Consider the following 20,566-nt stretch of genomic DNA (forward strand, 5'->3'; position numbering starts at 1 on the left):
GTCTGCTGATAAAATGAATACAAATGGGCAAAGAGGACCCACTTGCAGGCATGAAGAGATGCTGGTCAAGAAAGTAGGCGCTGGCAAAATGAGGGTGAGTCTGTGAACGTTCTTTCTGGTTGCCAGCTGGTGGCACATGGAGCAGATGGGTAGGCCAATGAAGGATTTCACCTTTGTCCCACATTATAATTCTATTTAAAGTAAAACAAGTGGTTCACTGGCCTTTTACAGACAAGTCCAAGGTCAAATACCAACTAGGATGATCAAATGAATTGTGTGTTTTGAAGTACTTTAGAGTTGGAAAGGATCACAGATGCCCTGGGCTGTGACCATTCCACCTTCTCAGAGAAGGAGGAGTTAAGGGGCCGAGAGAAATTCAGCTACTTGCCCAAAATCATCCAACTGGTCAGAGACACAGCTGGAACTAGATTCCACTCAGGTCTCTGACAACAGTATCTTCTGACATTGCAAGGATTTAGTAGATTGGGGAAAAGAGAGGAAATCCTTCAGTTCAATCAATCCTGGCCCAATCCCTTCAAGTAGTCAGTACATTATAACAATTTTAGCCTGGGGCAACTGGATGGAAGAAGTAAGCACAGATAATCCATGTTTGAAGCCTCATGTTTTCTACTGGGCCATGTAGGAAAGCCAAAGTTAGAACAAATGGTAACTTTGACATGCAAGCATTTCACACTCTGAAAGAAGCATGAACATAGAAGTGAATAGTTTTCCCAATCTGTTAATGTTTGCATTAAACTGCAATTGTAGTTTTGTATTACCGAAGTTGTAATGTATGTTGATGGGATCATCTACTAAAATACCAGTTATGAAACTCTGAATGATGTTACCAGAAGGAAAGATATATTTCAAGCTGGCAGACGTAATGGGTGGGTGGGAAACACAGGGGAAGCTCATGGGCTGATTTTGGAAGTCTAAGATCACATTTGCTGTGAAAAGGATTAATGTCACAGTGTCAGTTAAGTCTTCTCAAATCCAACAGCTGCAAACATATAAAATCCTTCTCCAACCCTGCTCCTTTTCCTGATGCGGCATTTTAACTTGCTGGATAGGATGCATCCACCTGTCCTCATTTTCATTTCTCTTTCTTTTTTCTTAGCACCATGATGAGGCAGGTTGTTACACAGATGGCTTGTGACCAAATTGAAGCAAATGTTAATAACTAGAGCTACTGAAATTTACAGTATGCTCATCAGATAGAGCCACTTACCCCTGTCATTGGATGATCAGAGAGAGTATTGTGGAGGGCAGGGAGGGACCTATATTAGGTCAGGCAAATTCTAATGCCTCTACCTACTCTTTGAGTCCATGATTCAAGATCATAGAGGCAAAAAATAGGAAAGCCCTTTACTCTTACAGAGTTTGATCTGGAATTGGGGAATAAAAAAGAAGGCAGAGGAGTCAGAAGAGTCATGTCCTTAATTCCCAAGGTCGGGGGTGGAGAAGGTGCAGAGGAACTGAGCTCACTTAAATGATCTGATTGCTCCTTAATTTTCTCCAGTCTACACTCCAAATGTCTCATAGTAAAGTTTAGTTTTTACCAGGTCACCTAAGGGTACTGCCTATGGTGGACAGAGGAGAAAAAGGGGGACATGTGGGGTGTATGGTGGGAGAGGCCAGACCTCAGAGGAATGGTTTTTAGTAAGCAGATCCCTCTCTGCCCAAGCAATGAAGCATGGAGACGATTCAGGGCATGGAAAGTGGTTCTAAGTCCCACTTCGAGTCGCTAGTTTCCTTTGTGGGTCTCAGATGATCATAGAAAACCCACATGAGTAGAAGGTCATCTAAGGAAAGGCTATTTTTATTCTGCTGTCACTTGCCAACCACACAGCCGGGGCTCCACCAAACTCTCGGTGACATTGACACAAGACTTCTGGCTATTTTAGACATGCAAGTTCAGCTGAAGAAAAGGTTGAAGATTTTTATTTACTTACCTCTCCAAGAGAGTGTTCACCATTTTTTCAAAGGTCTCATCGCATCTCAGAAGTGGGCTTGTGATCCCCCACTGTAGAGACTTACTGTACTCATTCAGGCCAAAGTACAGTTTTCCCTCGCAGCTCATGTCCTCCTGGTTCAAAATACAGAGCAAAGCCCAGTGAGGACAGGATACAGTGTGTCTTGCTTTTTAGGGGGGGAAAAATGTGTAATAGGTTATTTCCTGGAAGGTTAAAAAATGTGAATAAACAAGTGGGACTACAGCAAACTAAAAAGCTTTGCACAGCAAAAAAAATCACCAACAAAATGAAAAGGCAACCTATGGAATGAAAGAAAATATTTGCAAATCATACATCCGGTAAGGAAGGGGGTGATATTCAAAATATATAAAGAACCCACACAACTCAATACTGAAAAAAACACCAATCCAATTAAAAAATGAACAGAGGAATTGAATAGACATTTTTTTCTAAAGAAAATCTACAGATGATTCTCAAGTATAGTCATCATGTGATACATTAGATCCTCAGACCTTATTTATCTGATATAGCTAAAAGTTTGTATCCTTTTACCAACCTCTCCCTATTCCACCCCCCCCCCCCCGCCCGCCCCAGCCCCTGGCAAGCAGTATTCTACTCTCTGTTTTTTATAGGTTTGACCTTTTAAAAATTTATTTTAGATTCCACGTATAGGTGATACAACGCACTATTTTGTCTTTCTCTAACTCATTTCACTTAGCACAATGCCCTCAAGGTCCATCCATGTTGGTGCAAATGGCAGTATGTCTCTCTTTTTCATGGCTGAGTAATATTCCTATATATACATATATGTGTATATGTACATACATACATATACACAGGGTGGGGGTTGTGGTGATGGATGTTAACTAGACTTAACTATGGCTATCATTTCACAAAACAGTATATACAAATATTGAATCATTATGTTGTGCACCTGAGACTAATATAATGTTACATGTCAATTATATCTCTGAAAAATGCCGATGTTTTCTCCTCTGTGGCCCTGCCCAAGCTGTCTGCTGCTGGGAGCGCCTGGTCTATCCTTTCTCTGTTTCAAGGCCTATCCCCAGTGCTCTCTCCTCCATGTCTCCTTTCCTGGATTTCCCCAATGGATGGGATTTCTCCCTCCTTTCACTCCTAAATAATCTGTTTTTTGAAATTATCTTATTCTACTTTGTTTTAGTTTTATGACAAATGAAAGTTATACAAAAAATGGAAATATAATGGACATATAACATTATATTAGTTTCAGGTTAACAGCCATCACCACACATAGTTACAGTTTGTTTTTCTTGTGCTAAGAACTTTTAAGATCTATTTTCTTAGCAACTTTCAAATATGCCATACAGTATTGTTAACTACAGTCACCACGCTGTACATTACATCTTGGGACTTGTTTATGTCATAACTGGAGGTGTGTACTTTTTGACTCCCTTCACTCATTCTGCCTACCCCACAACCCCTGCCTCTGGCACTCACCAATCTGTTTTCTCTATCTATACGTTATTCTCCTTTGGACAATAGTGACTTTGATATATATATTTTGCTTTCTCCTATAAATCATGAACTTTGTGTGTTCTTGGAAAGATCTACCAAGCACACATTGTGCTCAATAATATTTTTTGAGTTGAATTTCTTTGCTTTTTTTCAGACATTCCTTCTTTAGGACATTGGCTTTAGGAGAACTAAAGAAGGTTAATTGTTAGGAGCTTCTTCCCTAAATGTATAAAGTTCTAGCTATAAATTAGATTCACTATTTCTACCTTTTCTCCATGTTGGTCTCAATTTCATAGGAATGATTTTTTTAAACTTTAGAGTATAATAACTCCTATTCCTCAATGATTTTGAATATAATCCTGGGTATATCATATCTTTAATCCATAAATATTTAACTAGATACCTCTAAGATAAGACCCCTTTAAAATACAATCACAATACCATTATTAATCCTAAAAATTAACCATAACCCATAGGAATGACTTTTAAGAAAAATTAATTTGAGCCTGTTTCTCTTATTACTTCATTCAGGAGAAGATACTAGTAAAAGGCTGAGTCCTTCTTCCTATTACTGGTGTGATCTCTCTGGAAGAGGCTGAACCAACAGGGTAAATCAGAATAGTTCTCTCCCCTGCCCAACAATATACTGAAATGTAACATTTAATAGGAGAACTATCTGTTGGATTAAGAAACTATTTTTCCTTTCATCAGTTCTACTGGCAATCCATTCTGTGTCAGGGCAACTTCTTAGGTAGCCGATAGGCGTGCCCTACACTTTAGAGGCAAAGGAACTGTGGTTGCCTCTTGCCCATAACTTGCCTACCTATTCAATGGACAGAGCTTGGGTGGAGAAGAGACCAACAAAGGGAAAACACAAAGGAACTGTATGTGATAGTGAACACACTGAGACAGTTCTCAGAAGGGAGCGACTGTTGATACCAATGTGATTCAGTGGCCTGAGCATGCTTGACTGTAATATCCAATATGTCAATATTTCAATACAAAGGATCCATTGCTTAATGGCTAATCTTTATTTTTTTAAAATGAAACTCTTATTTATTTTCATTGATAGTATATTAAGCATGCAGCTTACAGGTCTTCAGGATTGAAGCCAAAAAATATCAAGACCTGGATATGTACAACGTTGAGATGGTTCTTCTCAACACATTAATCTCAATGCATAAACCAGAAGTCTGGGAGAACTGATTAAAAGGAAAAATCCAATTGATGGGGGAGCATGAAGGTAACTAAACAGTGATACAGATGAGCAAGACAGAAACATGGCAGAGATGCCACCCAATAGGACAATAAAATTTCCAGGTCTCAGATTGAAATGAATCAGTTAAAGGCACAAAGACAACCCATAATATTGATGACAGCATCAGATTATATCATTTTTTGGGGGGACAAACTATATAGGATGGATAATTTTGTATCTGATGATAACCTAAAAAACCCCACCTAATCAAATTTATGTAGGACATTATTCTCTATTTTTAATGTTATGATAACTATAATTATTAGAAGATAAAGCATTATGTTAGTCAGCTTCTTGAATTCTTGTGCTGTATCTTACAAATCCATGACCATATTTTGTTACAAGATTCGGCCCTGGGGAACTGAGAACATGGCCATGTATCGGCGGAGACTCACCGTGCTGTCCAGCTGTATCCAGTGAACCTCATTGCTGGAGCTGATTCGTGACTGTTGGGTCTGTAGAGTGTATGGGAAGGAGCTAACCTGGAGCACCAAGAGGTTAAAAGCTTCTAGAACTTCTCTGCAATTAATGACTCTATCGGCCAGTCCATGGCTAGGTTCACCATGTGACAAAGAACCCGAAATGACACTGTAAAGACATTGAAAGTCATATTAAAACATCCTAATCAGACTGATTAGATGCAGAAGCTGACATCAAAATGGAGGTAACTTTTTAGCTCCTTTTTCCTCTTCTTTTTAATTGGGAGCAGGAGTAGAAGCAACAAACAATTGATTTGGAAGAGCAAAAAGTGTACTCTTTCTTACCCCTTTCACAAAAGTTTCAGGGATTTTTTTTTTTCCCTTTTCCAGTTTGCTCCTGGTCTATATACCTCAATGTGTAAACTCAGTTATCCAAGCCAAGGATATCTAAATCTACAGTGGAGATGGATCACTTTAGTTTGAAAGCTCACCTGAATGAGGAAGCTTCTCTATCAAAACATGATGCTTATCACTGTCCAATGGTCTGTATTCCCTAGAGCGGCCTCAAAGCTGCAGGGGTCCCCAGGGTGTTAATACCACTCTTCTTCCTCCCTCGGAGTTGCTAGACCAGCGATTTTCAACCAGTGTGCCACAAGAATTTTTAAAACATGCAATACCTGGCTATTTAGTCAGGGGCACTGACTTCTTTTCCTTTAGATTGTCAAGTAAAAAAATGACAACTGCCTATACAGCAATAGTCCTTCGGTGTGAATGAATCAAAATTGTACCTATTCTTTTTGTCAGATCAGCAAAAAAATACTTTTGGGGTGCTGCAGAGTTTCAGTAATTAGTTTATATATGCCATGAGATGAAAAAGGTTGAAAATTGGTTTGCTGGACTGTAGGGAGGGCTCCTCTTACCCCTCTGCCCCATGTTCAGCATTTTCGTATCTCTGAATCATTTTCAGTTGTGTGCAATTTGGATTACCAGGTTGCCCTGGAAATACTAGGGAATTAAATACAGAGACCCAATAATTCTCAGAACTATTACCCCAGTTTCAAAGACTAGGTATATAAATAAGGTCAGCGAGCTATTTCTGCTTATAGAACACTAGAGGTAACTAAATAGGATGTGGGCAAAATTCCTTTCCTTTTTCCTTCCTTCTTCATTCCCTCCCTCCTGTGCGCTCTCCCTCCCACCTCTCTCTCTCTCTCTCTCTCTCTCTCTCTCTCTCTCTCTCTCTCTCTCTCTCTCTCTCTCCTCTAGACCTAATAAGATATACAAGATTACTTATACCTACATATGGCTCTAAATTTTATATTGTGGAGTGCCAAATACATTCTGGCACTATGTAATACATTCTGAAAAAGCACTTTTGCAATTCTGGCATTTTTAGCACAGACCAAAACACTTCCAGATTCTTAATCTCATTGTGTCCTGAAGAACAGAAAAATCTATAAACATTTAATGATAATTAGTGCTTGAGGACTATCTAACCCCTTTAAATTATTTGCCTTATTAATCCATAGGAGCAAAGATACCCTGTACCAGATCATTACTGAAAGTTGGCCCCACCTTTTACTGTCACATTTACTGTTCTTTCATTAATAAGCCCACCAAGAGAGAGGATATTTTCTTATTTAAACTGGTAAATTGTGAAAGGTCTCAGATCTGCTCTCAGATCATTAAAGTGGCATCTCTACTGCTGTTGATGGTAAGAGGAAGGAGAGAAAGGCAAAGAAAAAGTGAAACAGGAGAGGAAGGAACAGAAGAGAAGGCAGAAAGAAAACAGGAAAGAACCGGGAGGAGGAATGGTGGTGAGAAGGAAAGCGCATGGCCCTTCTGGAGCTCATTAACCTCAACCTCCTCCTTGTCACGTTTTCTCTGAAGCAGCCAAGTCCCACAACGCTCTTAAGATGGTATTTTTAATAGGAATTTGTAAATCCGCCCATAGTATATTTAAAATAAAGTGGTAAGAAAAGTTGAAAGAGCAAGGAAAGGGTAGGAATAAGCTGTACATAAGAAGATGCCTAATACTAGGGTCCCTGGGTTTTCAAATCATCACCTTTTAAATAATTTATTACATAACTACCGCTGCTGTAGAAGGAATATTGCATTTGCTCACTCTGAAGCAATCACCTCGTTAGTTCCACATGGCAGTTGTCATGAACTAGCACAAACAGTGTGTACGGGTTCTGTCTCACTCTTCTCATGAAAACTTCAAACTTGGCTTGAATCTCATTGTCTAGACGAACAACATACTTCTCTGCTCTCTGATAAGCCGTCCCATTTTCCTCCAGACCCAAGTCTACAAGGACACCTGCCAAGAAGAAAAGAGTTATATATAAATGAGATAAACTTAAGTTCAGGGTCAACTTATATACTGGGTACTAACCACACAGAGAGGTTTGCAGAGCGGATATTTTTTCTTTTTTTCATAGTCCCCACCACAATTTTGAGATGGAAATATCAGATTTTCTTTTCTTGAGAATACCCCACCCCAACTCGCACTCCTCCCACAAATGACAGCAGCAAACGATCTGATACATTAAGTAGAAGCAGCTCAATGTAGGAGCCCCCAGTCTAATTAAATTCTATTTAAATATGAGGTGCTGCTGCTAACAGCTACTACAGGTCACTCAAAAAAGTGACACTTTGGGCTGCAGTTCACGGCCAAATTAATATAATAAGTCTTCCTTTTCCAAATTTAGCAATAAAACATACGTAAGAAGAAAAAAAAAAAAAGAAAATAACATGTGAGGTCTAAAGATACCACAAGTAGATTATGAGTTTTTAATTTAGTATTTTACTCATTTTTATACAGTGACATTCTGCATAGTATCTAGAGTATAGGAATCCCACAATAAATGCTAAATTATGTACCAAATTAATAAAATGAACTAAATTACCCACTATTAATATATTCTCAAAATGTTAGAAATTATGAAACTTCGGTACTGTATCACTATTTCTGCCTATAATAAAATTACTTCTACATGTAAACATCTAAAATAGTTTTAGGCACATGAAATTGTTCTTGGTATAATTAATTAAAACACCAAATCCTCCTTTAAAATGAAGAGACAAAGTGGTAACTATATGAGAAGGATGTGTTAACTAATCTTAGTGTGATAAATATATATAAAAAATGTATCACATCATCACAATGTACACCTTAAACTTACACAATATTATTTGCCAATTATAGCTCAATAAAGCTAGGGGAAAATACAAACCAAGTAAGGGCGCACAACCCTCCACCCCCCAGACCCTTAGCTGCATGGAGGGCGAGTGAAGCCCTCTGAGATGAGAGCCTGGTGACTCAAGCCCATGGCCCTACAAGCAGGAGGAGGAATCAGAAGGTTGATTTGGGGTTAGATATGCCACATTTGGGGTTAGATGTGGTCCTTGAGGACCAGCCCTCATTTCAGGGGCGGAAGGATATCTATTTAGAATCTAGTATCAGTCACACCTACTAGCCTCAACTGTGTGGAAAAAATTAAGAATATAATTAAAAAAAAATAAAACAAAGAGACCTGAATTAATTTTTGACTTAACTTTATTTAGCTGGCTTTTCTTTTACTATAAAACCAGCTTAATTAACAACCATGTGCAATTAACATCAAGATGCTATAATACAAATAGTTCTAACTGGTATTTTTTAGAAAGGACAAATGCTTTACCACATGAAAAGGTGAACAGAAGGTATAAGAAAAGGTGAACAGAAGGTAATTTTGCTTTCAAACATTATTCATTAGAAGAAAGAAAAGGTGAACAGAAGGTAATTTTGCTTTCAAACATTATTCATTAGAAGATTTTCCTCAGAGATTGTTTTCAGTTTCCACCCAAGTGTAGTCAAATGTATTTCCAAAAGCAATTGAACATTTGATTTTGCAGGCATTCTGATTTTTTTTTTTAAAAGTGGATTGCTTTTAAAACTTATCTAGGATTCAATAGTGACTTATTGAGCATCTACTCTGTATCAGGTATTGTGCTAGGCCTAGGAATACAGCGGACAGCAGGTCAAAGACCTTAATCTAATGAAGCTTATGATGGAGAAGATGGGTAATTCTGACAGGTGTGAAGTAGTATCTCATTGTGATTTTGATTTTCATTTCTCCCATTGGCTAATAATGCTGAGCATCTTTTCATGTGTTTATTGGCCATCTGTATGTCTTTTTTGGATAAATAACTATTCAGATTCTTTACCCATTATCTTCATTAGGCTGTATGTCTTTTTATTATTGAATTATAATGGGACTTTAGATATTGTACATATAAGTCCCTTATCAGAGATATGATTCAGAAATAATTTCTCCCATATTCTCTTTTCACTTTCTCGATAGTATCCTTTCAAATATTTTTAATTTTGATGGTGTCCAGTTTTTTATTGTTTGTGCTTTGGAATTATATATAAGAAACCATTACTTAATCTAAAGTCACAAAGATTTATACCAAATTTTCTTCTAAGAATTTTATGGTTTTAGCTCTTACATTAGGTCTTTGATCTATTTTTAGTTACTTTTTGTTTGTGAGGTATGGAGTCAACTTAATTCCTTTGCATGTGGATATCCAGTTGTCCCAGCACTATTTTTTGAAAAGATTATTCTTTCCTAATTGAATGGTCTTGGCACCAGGGTTGACATTCAGTTGATCATAAATAGGAGGGTTTATTTCTGGACTTTCTCAGTTTTATCCCATTGATCTATATGTCTGTTCTTATGCTGGTACCACACTACTGTGATTACCATAAATTTTTATTAAGTTTTGAAATGGGGAAATGAAAGTCTTACAACTTTGCTCTTCTTTTTCAATACTGTTTTGAGTATCCTGGGTCCCATCAATTTCCATATGAATTTTAGGACCAGCTTGTCAATATCTGCAAAGTAGCCAGTTGGGCTTTTGATAGAAAATGCATAGAATATATAGACCAATTTGGGGACCAGTGCTATCATAAAATATTAATTAGTCTTCCAATTCATGAACATAGGATATCTTTCCATTTATTTAGATCTTCTTTAGTTTTTTTCAACAATGTTTTCTGGTTTTCGAAGTGTAGTTAACACGTCTTTTGTCAAATATATCCTTAAGTATTTTATTCTTGTTCATGCTATTATAAATGGAAATGGTTTCTTAATTACATTTTTTGTATCTCTTGTATCATTTTTGTGACTTTTCTGTAGATCTAAAATAAAACATTTTAAAAGAAGCATGACCATATCAAATATTTGCAACCAAAACACATACATTGCTGACGGAAGTGTTACTATAACCACTTTAGGAAAAAAAATTTTACAATTATTTAGTGAAGTTGAAAATGTACATAATCTCTGCTCCAACAATTCACCTTCCAGAGACACTTTTGTACATGTGTACTAGCACTGGTTGAAATAGGGAAAAACCATAAACAACCCAAATGTCCATCAGTAGTATCTAATATCAATATAATATTCTCTAATACACAGTTCATGTTTGAATTTGACTAATTGTCCCACAGTTGTGTGTTTTTATTTATTTATTTATTTATTTATTTATTTATTTATTTATTTATTTTAGGTCTAGGATCTAATCAATAATTAAGCACTGCACTTGGTTATCATGTTTCTTTCCTTTTTTTTTTTCTTTTCTTTACTTGTGGACATTGCAGCTTCAAGCTACCGGGACACAGGCCCCACCAACACCCTTCATCTTCTCCTCGGCTCTTCTGCGGAAGAACTTGGCCTTCACAATGACAGGCTGCTTTGGGAGCCTTCCCTTCCCCAGAACTCTGTAGTAGCCGATCGCACCACTTCAGGGACAGGAGCAGCACCACTCTTGCTTTTGGCAGCATTTACCCGTGTCTGCTCACTGACCAGGGTCCACCGTTTATCAGCTGGGCAGAAGCTCTGGTTCCTCTTTAAGTGGTGATGCCTCATACCAACTTCCCAAAGTCACCTGGGTGATATTTGTCGAAGCTGATCCTGTGATGATGCGAGCCACCAGGATTACCTTGGCCCCCCGGGTGCTTCCTGTGCTTGCTGATGGGGCCGTAGCCATGGCTCACATGGCCCCTGCTCTCGTGCCCTGAAGTTTTCAGGTCTTCCTCAGCCAGGATGGCATGTCGGTGGCCGAGATGCAAGAGCGGTTGTCATGTTTCTTTATTCTCCATGATTAAAACAGACCCCTATTTTTTTTTTTCCTTTTTGGTTTTTCATTGATAGTTTTAAAAAATGCAGGCTGTTTTGTAGAATGCTATAGAATCTGAATTTTTCTGGGGGTGTCCTTGTGATTAGACCGAGGTTAAACATTTTTGGCAATTATACCTCATAAATGACATTGTGTACTTCCTGTTGCTCATAATGTCAACCTGACCCATAACTGGAGATGGCAAAGTCTGATTATCAGTTATAGTAGTGTCTACTGCCAGATCTCTCTACTGTAAAGATACTGTTTCCTTTTTGTAACTTTTAATATGTGGATGATACTTTAAAACTGTGTGTGAATATTTGTTCCAAAATGACTTTTTCCCCAATGGTTTAGTATCCATTATAATACTTGTCAGAATCAATAATTACATTGGTATTGCAAAATAGGAATTCTCTAATTCTATCATTTTCCTACACTTATTAGGCAGTACTATTTTGTAAAGAAAGGCTTGCTCTTCCACCCCTCACATCTCCGGCCACTTTTATTACTATGGACTCATGGTTAAAAATATCCAAATAGATTACAATCTATTGTCATCATTCCTTTTGATATTCAAAATTATCAAATTTGACCAGTAAAATCCCCTTCAAGCAGGCTGTTATGTCCTTTTGAAATGTCCCTATCAATCGTGGAGTACTTCCTCGATTTTTGAAACAAAATATTCCAGACTGTTCCCATCTCAGAGCTAGGACAGTTGGGAATGGTATTTATAAGCCAAGACCTAGATGTTAAATGTTAACACTGATACTGAGATGTCACTGCTTTTAAGACCTTTCTGTGGACAGAGCTAGGAAACATTTACTTTTTTTCAAGTTATGAGTTCATACTTATATCTCCAATATAAATCTAAAAGGACTATTCCTTACTCTTTCCCATTCCATATTTGAGGCTCCCTTCTTTCATGTGAAAACCCTGGTGTTTAATGTTTAACAAGATTAAAGTATTTATGCATTTTCTATATCCTATGAAATACACAAATAGTTTTTAAATTATTAATACCACTCCCAACAACATAATGATTAAAATTCAATATTTATTTGCAATTCTCTTTGCCCTTAAGATATATCACATTGAGATTGTACAATAAGAAAACTGTGTTTAAAAAAAACTTGAATTAATTCTTTTTGGTGTGTGGTTATAAATTTAATATGCAGTTAGGTTCATTTATTTCTGTTTGCATCGAATATTAAGTTTTTCTCTATCATTTTAATGAAATATTTTTGAATATGTAACTCATTTATAAAGATCAAAAGTCAAACTATATGCAAAGTTATACTCATCTATCCCTAACTCTTCCACCCCACATAGATAAACTTTTTCATTAGTTTCTGGTTTAGTCTTTATGTTTTGTTTTGTTTTTCAAAATAGGCACAGAGGTGTGGAATCTGAAAATGGTCATAAATGCTGAGAGAAAAGTCTTAGCTGAGAAAGGTCACTTTCTGTCTTCTTGATAATGTGTTTATCAGGATTCTATAGGATTAAATAAAAGTTTAGATTCTAATAAATTATGAGCAAATCTGTCACATTTTTACAACTCAATAAAAACTGGAGATCAACAGTTTCCACCTGGTAGCACCAACAGATACTAAATCTTACTTTTGACATGAATGGAAACTTAGAAGGGAACAGCACTCTTCTTTTATGACATTTTGCAACTCACTGAGTTTGAGAGCCCACAGCGGTTGGGGATCACTGTGTTCCCTGAAGGTGATTAATTTGTACCGGTGGAGCGACATAAGGTGGTGCCCCAGTCATGGGCATCTTCCACAGAAATAACCAACTCGAAAGGTCCCTGGAGAGAAACTTCCTTGGACAGCCAAGGACTCCAAGCAGCTTGAGTATAGCCACTTGTGCCCCTTTTTCTTTACTGAGGGCTACCGAAGCCAGATGGACTTCAGGAACACGTGAGCCCTAGCCCTTTGTGGGATTAGAGAAAAACAGCATCATGTCCTCTGAGGCCCTTCCTCTCAAAACTTGAAAAGAGGAACAGCAAGGTTTCAACCATATAGGGGCCTTGAAGGGAATGAAAACAAGGACACACACACACCAAGTCCACAATACCTTGTGAGTACCAGTATCAAAGGCCTTTTCATAAAGGTCAAAAGTCCGAATGAGTGGCCAGAACCCATCACTAGAAGGAGCGAAGGGTCTCAGAGAAATCCAAAATGTTCAGGAGTCATTAAAGGTGATCCGGTACTCACCTCAATGCTCCATGACTCTATTTATTTGGAGAGAACAATGTATTCTAACTTGTACATTCCTATCCCTTGACATTTTTTTTAATAAAGAATTCTATTTCTAATTTTAATTTCTTGTTTTTCTCATCAAGAAGATATCCTAAAGAAAAATAAATCTGCTCTCAGTTTTAGCTGTTCATCTTCTCTGTGGATTGAATTGATTTCTCCAAAGGTATGGTATGCAAAAATATTCTAATGTTTAAAAGGATATCAAAATCAAGAAAATAGTAAATTTTAGAGCATGCCAACTTTTTAAGTATTATGATAACAATGGCTATTCCTTCACCTTGGCAGTCGCTCTTTAGAGCAAACAACCAACCTGGAAATGGAAACAGCTGGTTAAAATTCCTGCCACTCACTTTTTGTGCCATTGCATTGGCGGTCCCTTTGTCTTCTGGTGGCTCAGCTGGCTCCCTCTGTCTTTCCAGTGGGGGAGGGTTCTTAGTCTGGGTTTGCTGGGACCTGTCTGTGGGTGTGTACCTGTGCTGTTTGTTTGGGTCAAGGAGGGAAGCCGCTAGACCTGCACAGAATGGCATTCTGAACACGCAGATACCACTTCAGAAGCCTGTGTGACGGGAAGATACACCTGATACATACTTATCTAAGGTGGGCAAAGTAGATTTCTAGAACATGGTTTAGACTTAATTTGTTTCTGGCCAGAGGACTACCAAATCTCAAATAGTACTTCTATGTTTCCCTTTTAAAATAGATTTTAAATTAAATTCAACAAAATGTTATATAAAATTTAGTTCAAGAAATATTAAGTGTCTGCTGGGTCATAAACAAGACAGAGATGTTTCCTGAGTCCTTTACTTCCTAGTTGAAGAGAAAGAGTATCTTAGAAGCTGAAGATACTGCAGGGAAGGAGTGGAGGTCACCTATACTGTCAAGAGTTGAGAAAAGGCCCGGCCAGCGTGGCTTAGTGGCTGAGCGTAGACCTATGAACCAGGAGGTCATGGTTAGATTCCTGGTCAGGACACATGCCCAGGTTGTGGGCTCCATCCCCAGTGGGGAGCGTGCAAGAGGCAGCCAATCAATGATTCTCCTTCATCATTGATGTTTCTCTCTCTCTCTTCCTCTCTGAAATCAATTAAAAAAATATATGTTTTTAAAAAGGAGTCCAGAAAAGAATGAAAAGGTCATTGGTAACGTTGGTGAGAGTCCTATATGGGTAGCCCATTTCTAGGGTGTTGAGGAGCGACTGGGAGGTGAGGAAATGGAAATAACTAACAACAGGCAACTCAATGAGGTTGGCAGTTAACTAGCGAAGGATGAGCTGGAGAGTTAGGTAGGATTAACAGAGGCTTGTTTTGTCTTCCAGAGAGTGAGGCAGGTTTAAATGGATGGAATGAGCCCCAGGGGAGAGAGAAGTTGAAGGTGGTAATGAGACAAGAAATAATACAAGGTGGGAGAATTAGGCTGAAATAGAAGAAGGCGGCTCTTTCACTGATCAAGAGGGAAGGGGCAAAGATGGATGTATATACAGTTATCTGAAGTTTTCTTCTATTGGGGGTGGGCGAGGAGAGAAGTTGGTGGCTTGATCATTTGCTAAGAGAGAAAGTTTAAGTTGGAAGTTTGAGTGACAGAGTCTGCAATAGTCACTGTGGAAAATGGGAGAGAGAGCCAACCAAAGAACCAAAAAAGAATTTATGATGACATTAATCGGAAAGCTTGATTTCCCCCCCCCCACCCCCCCCGACGGTGTTTGTAGAAAAGGAGTCTGTGGTCTTACATTAGGGATATTAGAGTTAAGGATTCCAGGATCCAGCAGGGTTTGGATATGACTAGAGAGCAGGTAACTGAGGAGGAGTGCAGGTAAAGGTGTTTGAGGATGAGGAATGTACGGTACTGAGACTAGGATTTTGACTAGTTGTCCACCTGGATAGAAAGTACCTCCGGATCTTGGGAAGACTTGAGAGGAAAAGCATGTTGGGTGTTTTGTAGAGTGGTTGGGGGTAGAATCGGATTCTGGAAATGTGGGGAGAAGAAAAGTTCAAGGAAAGAAAGAAGAAGGGAAAGAGAGAATGAAGGGCACCAATACAGAAATGAGAGCTGAGAAAGCATCCAAGATAAATTTTGTCATCTTGAAATATTTTGCCTGGAGTTGACCATGAATATTACAGTATTTACACGGTTTCTTAGCAAAATATAGGATATAGGATATAAACTTTTTTTTTCCAATTGAGAAGTTAAAAAACACATAGGAGGATAACCTGCAGAGCTCATTTAACCTTGCATTTTGTCTATACTCAACAAAAGCAAAATAAATCTATTATCTAAACTAAAAAAAGAAAAAAAAAGAGAAAAAGAAATACCCCCGGATGGAGGCAGGTTGGGAGGCAGAGAAGACTGTGAGCCAGCTGCCATCTTCTATACACCTGGCATGGAAATTGCCTTTAAGAATGCTAACTTTAGGTACCTGTTCAATCATATTTGTACAAAGGAATCTCTGGTGTTTCCTGATTCCACTTCAGGACAGAGTGATTTCTTAGTACTTCCTCCCTCCCTCCCGCCTCTGTCCCTGCCCAATAAATACTGCCTTTCTTTTGCTTAAACTTTAGGTGACTGACAAGGAGGTATAAGGTTAATGAGACCAGGGAAATATACTTTAGACTGTGAAAATGCCTTCATCTATCTTTTCATTTCCCTTTCTAACCTCTACTACCACCTTGAAACTTCCTGACATCCATTTGGATAGAATAATGTATCTACCTATCAGCAGGTCAAAATGTCTCTCTGGTTCTGTTATAGTCAGGCATGTGTTGAGGTGTCAAATTGGCATCCTTCCCCTGAACTGATAAAGCTTCCGTGACTGCATACTACCCGCGACTCCCATTCATTCGCTGGGGCTCCCACCTACACCATTTTAAAAGCAGGATGGAGGAAAGTGTGAACAGTCACAAAGACTCCCTGTTTTCATCCCACCCACCTTGAATTGAAAGTGCCTTGCATTTTTAATGCATGGATACCTAATTTATAGAACTCAGGGTTCTCCTGAATTGGAAGAATTATGTCACAACATCAAATTTTTAAAAATGAAACTGCTACTTCTGCATTGATCACTCCAGTTCATTTTGGGCAAACTTACAAATGTTTAACACATTTCATTTCTTTTTTAATTCCTTAAATTCTTTCCATAACATTTTCTTTTCCTCCCTGCCTCCCTTCCTGAATTAGAATGTAGCTGAGGTATCAAGTGCTTTGCCTTAGTGCTGGGTCTGCAGCAACGTGATGGTTTCTATTTTCACCTTTTTCTTTCAGCCACACAAGGGCTGCCAAGGACGTGGCCTTTCTGCGTGCCCTGGCTGCCTCTCCCTGCCTTGTGCTTTTCCTGGCAGGCTGGCTGCTGAAATGCTTCCTTTAGGGAAAGGCAAGTGCAACCAGAGAGCGGAGCACTTGAACATTGTTTCTCCCCCTGCCTGTCCCTCCTCTTCCTCACTCTCGCCTCCATTCAAACATTAGTTGAGCACTTACTGCTGCCAGGCCCCAAAGAGGCACCACGTTAGCCACTACCCTCTGTGAACTTAGGCAACTGAAGCTCTCCTTGAGTCACATGGCAAAACTTGAGGAAACTGAGTCAGGTGATTTCTTGAGAATCCTTTCTATTTTTGTATCTGTGATTTTTTTTTAAAGAGTTGTTTTAGTGAATAATCTCTTGCTAACTATTTACTCTGCTCTAGATAATTTCTCTTTACATCTTAACATCCTTATGGTCCTTCCTGTTCCTCTTATCAATTGTTGTGTATTCCAAGAATATGAAGGTATTAAAATATCAAAGCAAGTAAATTTTGGTGAGTTATGTATGATATGGAATATTATACATTCATCAAGAATGATACTTACAGCCCAGCCAATGTGGCCTCGACCTATGAACCAGGAGGTCACAGTTCAAATCCCGGTCAGGGCACATGCCCAGGTTGTGGGCTCAATCCTCAGTGTGAGGCATGTAGGAGGCAGCCGATCAATGACTCTCATCATTGATGTTTCTATCTTTCTCTTTCTCTCCCTTACTCTCTGAAATCAATAAAAATATATTTTAAAAAAAGAATGATGCTTACAAAAGCTTTTAATGACATGGGAAAATGTGTGTACTATAATGTCGGGTAAAAAAACAGACACAGGCAGAGAAGAAAGCCTGGAATACCAGCGACTGAGTCATTTGTGAACACCTACATTTTAACAAGTGGTTATTCTTGAAAGGTGGGGTTATAAACGTGTGAATGTTCCTACTTGCTTTTATTTTTCAAAATAAAGAATACTATAACTACTATGTTTCTCTATAATAAAAATGAATGCAGTTATTTAAAAACATATAGAAGTGATTGTTTTGGCAGCAAAAATTTCAGTATGTATGCTAACGTCAAACTTGAATACTTTTAAAAATATGTTTTGCCTTGAATTTTTCAAATCTGTGCATAACATTGATTTTTCTGACTTCCAAGCTTAGGTAACTAGTCAAATTCCGGTGCCTTTCTGAGGAAGGATAATCCTAAAACACTCACTTTAGAAAAAATCTGAAGGGATTGAAAAGGGAAAAGGAAGGACCTATATAATTTCTTCATCTGTCAAAACTGCACAGTTTTATTTAGAGTCTTGCATTTATCAAGAGAGGTGAAAGCACAGGTCATCAAGAGGTCATTTCAGGAAAAGGCTCACAGAGAGCGCAACTGCTGACCAGGGATGAGCTCACCACTTGAAACAGGTGCGATGAGTTTGCTCAAGCACGATTTGGGATATCAGATCACAGACTCAGGAAGGGCCACAGATGCCAATTGGTACAAGTAAAATACCTACAAGAGAAGGCACTCCCTCCATGATATGGAAGTGGAAAATCCATAAGAAGTAAAGCATCTGGTCAATGCTTACGTAGTGTGACGGAAGTCCATGCATTTCCCTCAATGGAGGGGGGCAGAAAGAAAATGCAGTAATAGCCAGTAGCTGAGGGAGCCTAGAACCCGCTCTGGTTTCTGGGAGAGCTATAAGAGAAGGTGTTTGATCTTCTCTGGCTAATCACCTATAAGTCAATCCAACAGGTTTTGTAACAGGGCAACAGGTCATTTTGTAACTTGACATTCAGAATTTTAGAGGCACAGTTAGGCCTCCAGAAGGCATGGACTTTACATGTGGCAGTTATAAAGGGAAAAACCTACTGTCAGCTCATTTGGCCCATGGAACTAACAAAAGATTTCCTACAAAGCTGTGCTACTCAAAGTGTGGTCCTCAGTCCAGCAGCACTGGCATTTCCTGGGAGCTTGTTAAAAAGCAGAATCTACAGTCCACCCAGACCCACTGAGGGGGAATCTGCATCTTAACAAGATGCCCAGGTGATCTGTAGCTACACTAACATCTAAGGAGCAACTGTGTGATAGGCACAAAACATAAAACCTACACTTTAAGCTCCTCTAAATTCTTCTGCCTCCTACCATTTTCAATATATTGAAAAAATATATATATTTTTACTGTGGCAAAGATGTATCCTCCAGCTAAAATAGTGTGTGTGTGTGTTGCCCTCAGCTAAGGTACTCAGAAGCAACTTGACATTAATAATTTCCTTTTCAAACTGAGTTTACAAAGTCAAGAATTTTCTAAATTCTTTACTGCTTCTTATCATTCTAAGCAAATTTTATGGTTAAAAGGGCTATTACCACATATTTCTAGATTTTTGCTCTCTACCTTTTCATATTAACTAGGAAAATAATTTTCTTCTATACTTATTCTCTTAAAGTCATTAGGAGAAATTTCAACTATGTTTTCCATTGAGGCTTCTCATTATTGACATGGGGGATGGTGTTTTGCTCTCTGGGTTGAAAATGTACTGGTAGTGTGCTAAATTGGTAAGAATCCACTGAGGGGTATGTGACCTATCCAAGCCACAGAAGGAGTTCAGGAGGCATAGCATCATCCCATACAAGGCTATCCTCAAATGAGTGACCAGTATCTTGTCCATTGATGCCACCAGGGACTTCACAGTATCAGGCAAACATGTACTTCAATTTACCCTTGACCAAGGAGGGAAAAGGCCAGACTACTTTGAGGGAAAACTTACAGATAAATTTGAATAACATTTACTGTAAAAAAGGATGGAATTGTCCTATAAACATTTGGATTAAGTAAAGAGGTAGAGGAAATGTAAGGCTGAATCTAGGTAGGGTCCTCTGTGAAAGTTCAGTCTTACCTGATTGTCGAATCCGTTGAAGAGTTTGCTGCACCAGAACCTCTGATCTCGGGACAATGATGATGAAGTCCACTTTGCTGAAGTGGCCGAGGTCCAGGCTCTGGCTGCCGCTGTCTGCTATAGCACACACCTGGGATAACAGTTTTCTGGCAACTGTAAGCTGTGGTTGATAAATTTGGAAGGTTTCATTATCTATATCTAAAATAAAAAAAAGTTATAGGAAGAAGATTAATTCACTTCTGTAATGGCCACTGTGAATCAATGGGGACATATAACACACACACACACACACACACACACACACACGCGCGCGCACGCACGCGCACACACACACACACACACACACACACACACACACACAGTAAAGTAATGCTCTATCACCAAGCGCTCTTGCTTTCTACTTTCACTCTCTATTGTATTTAATAGATTTGTCTATTTTCCCTGAAAACTTGGTTGAAAGGATGCGTTCAAGAGTGGATGTGGTAATTTTACAAATGTAATATTTTAAAACCAACTGTGAATAAATTGTCTCATAAATCACTAACTCAACACTCTTCCCCCACACCCTGGGGAGGAAGTGGGGTACAGACCACACTCTCTCAGCTGGAGCCGGGACTTATCTCTGGAAAGGGGAGGAAAGAGTTTCCAGTTTTCTTTAGGAATGTCAGCTCAGGTCAGGTGCCCTCGTTCAGGGAAGGAGGCAATGTCCTAACCACAAGAATGCCGAGTTCCTCTGAGCTTTTCTGGGTGGCACCGCAGTGAACATTTCCTCTCCAGCAAGCCCACTGCAACATGATTTAAAATACTCCTCCCAGTGACCG

At 38.7% G+C, this 20,566-nt stretch overlaps 1 protein-coding gene and 1 pseudogene across 4 annotated transcripts in view; both read right to left on the reverse strand.

The window, feature by feature from the left end:
- Positions 1 to 20,566, reverse strand: part of GREB1L (GREB1 like retinoic acid receptor coactivator) — a 220,129-nt gene that overhangs the window by 31,647 nt on the left and 167,916 nt on the right. For all 3 annotated transcript variants that reach the window (XM_079784210.1, XM_079784211.1, XM_079784212.1), the window contains 4 exons: positions 19,746 to 19,943; positions 7,287 to 7,467; positions 5,124 to 5,316; positions 1,953 to 2,086 (listed from right to left, as the gene is read on the reverse strand). In XM_079784210.1, coding sequence (XP_079640336.1) covers positions 1,953 to 2,086; positions 5,124 to 5,316; positions 7,287 to 7,467; positions 19,746 to 19,943 — 706 coding nt within the window. The remainder of the gene's footprint in view (positions 1 to 1,952; positions 2,087 to 5,123; positions 5,317 to 7,286; positions 7,468 to 19,745; positions 19,944 to 20,566) is intronic.
- Positions 10,652 to 11,246, reverse strand: LOC307107175 (large ribosomal subunit protein uL15-like; annotated as a pseudogene). Its single transcript has one exon. The product of its transcript is annotated as a large ribosomal subunit protein uL15-like (transcript).

Source organism: Cnephaeus nilssonii (genome assembly GCF_951640355.1).
Source record: "Cnephaeus nilssonii genome assembly, chromosome: 11".
Lineage (NCBI taxonomy): Eukaryota > Metazoa > Chordata > Mammalia > Chiroptera > Vespertilionidae > Cnephaeus > Cnephaeus nilssonii.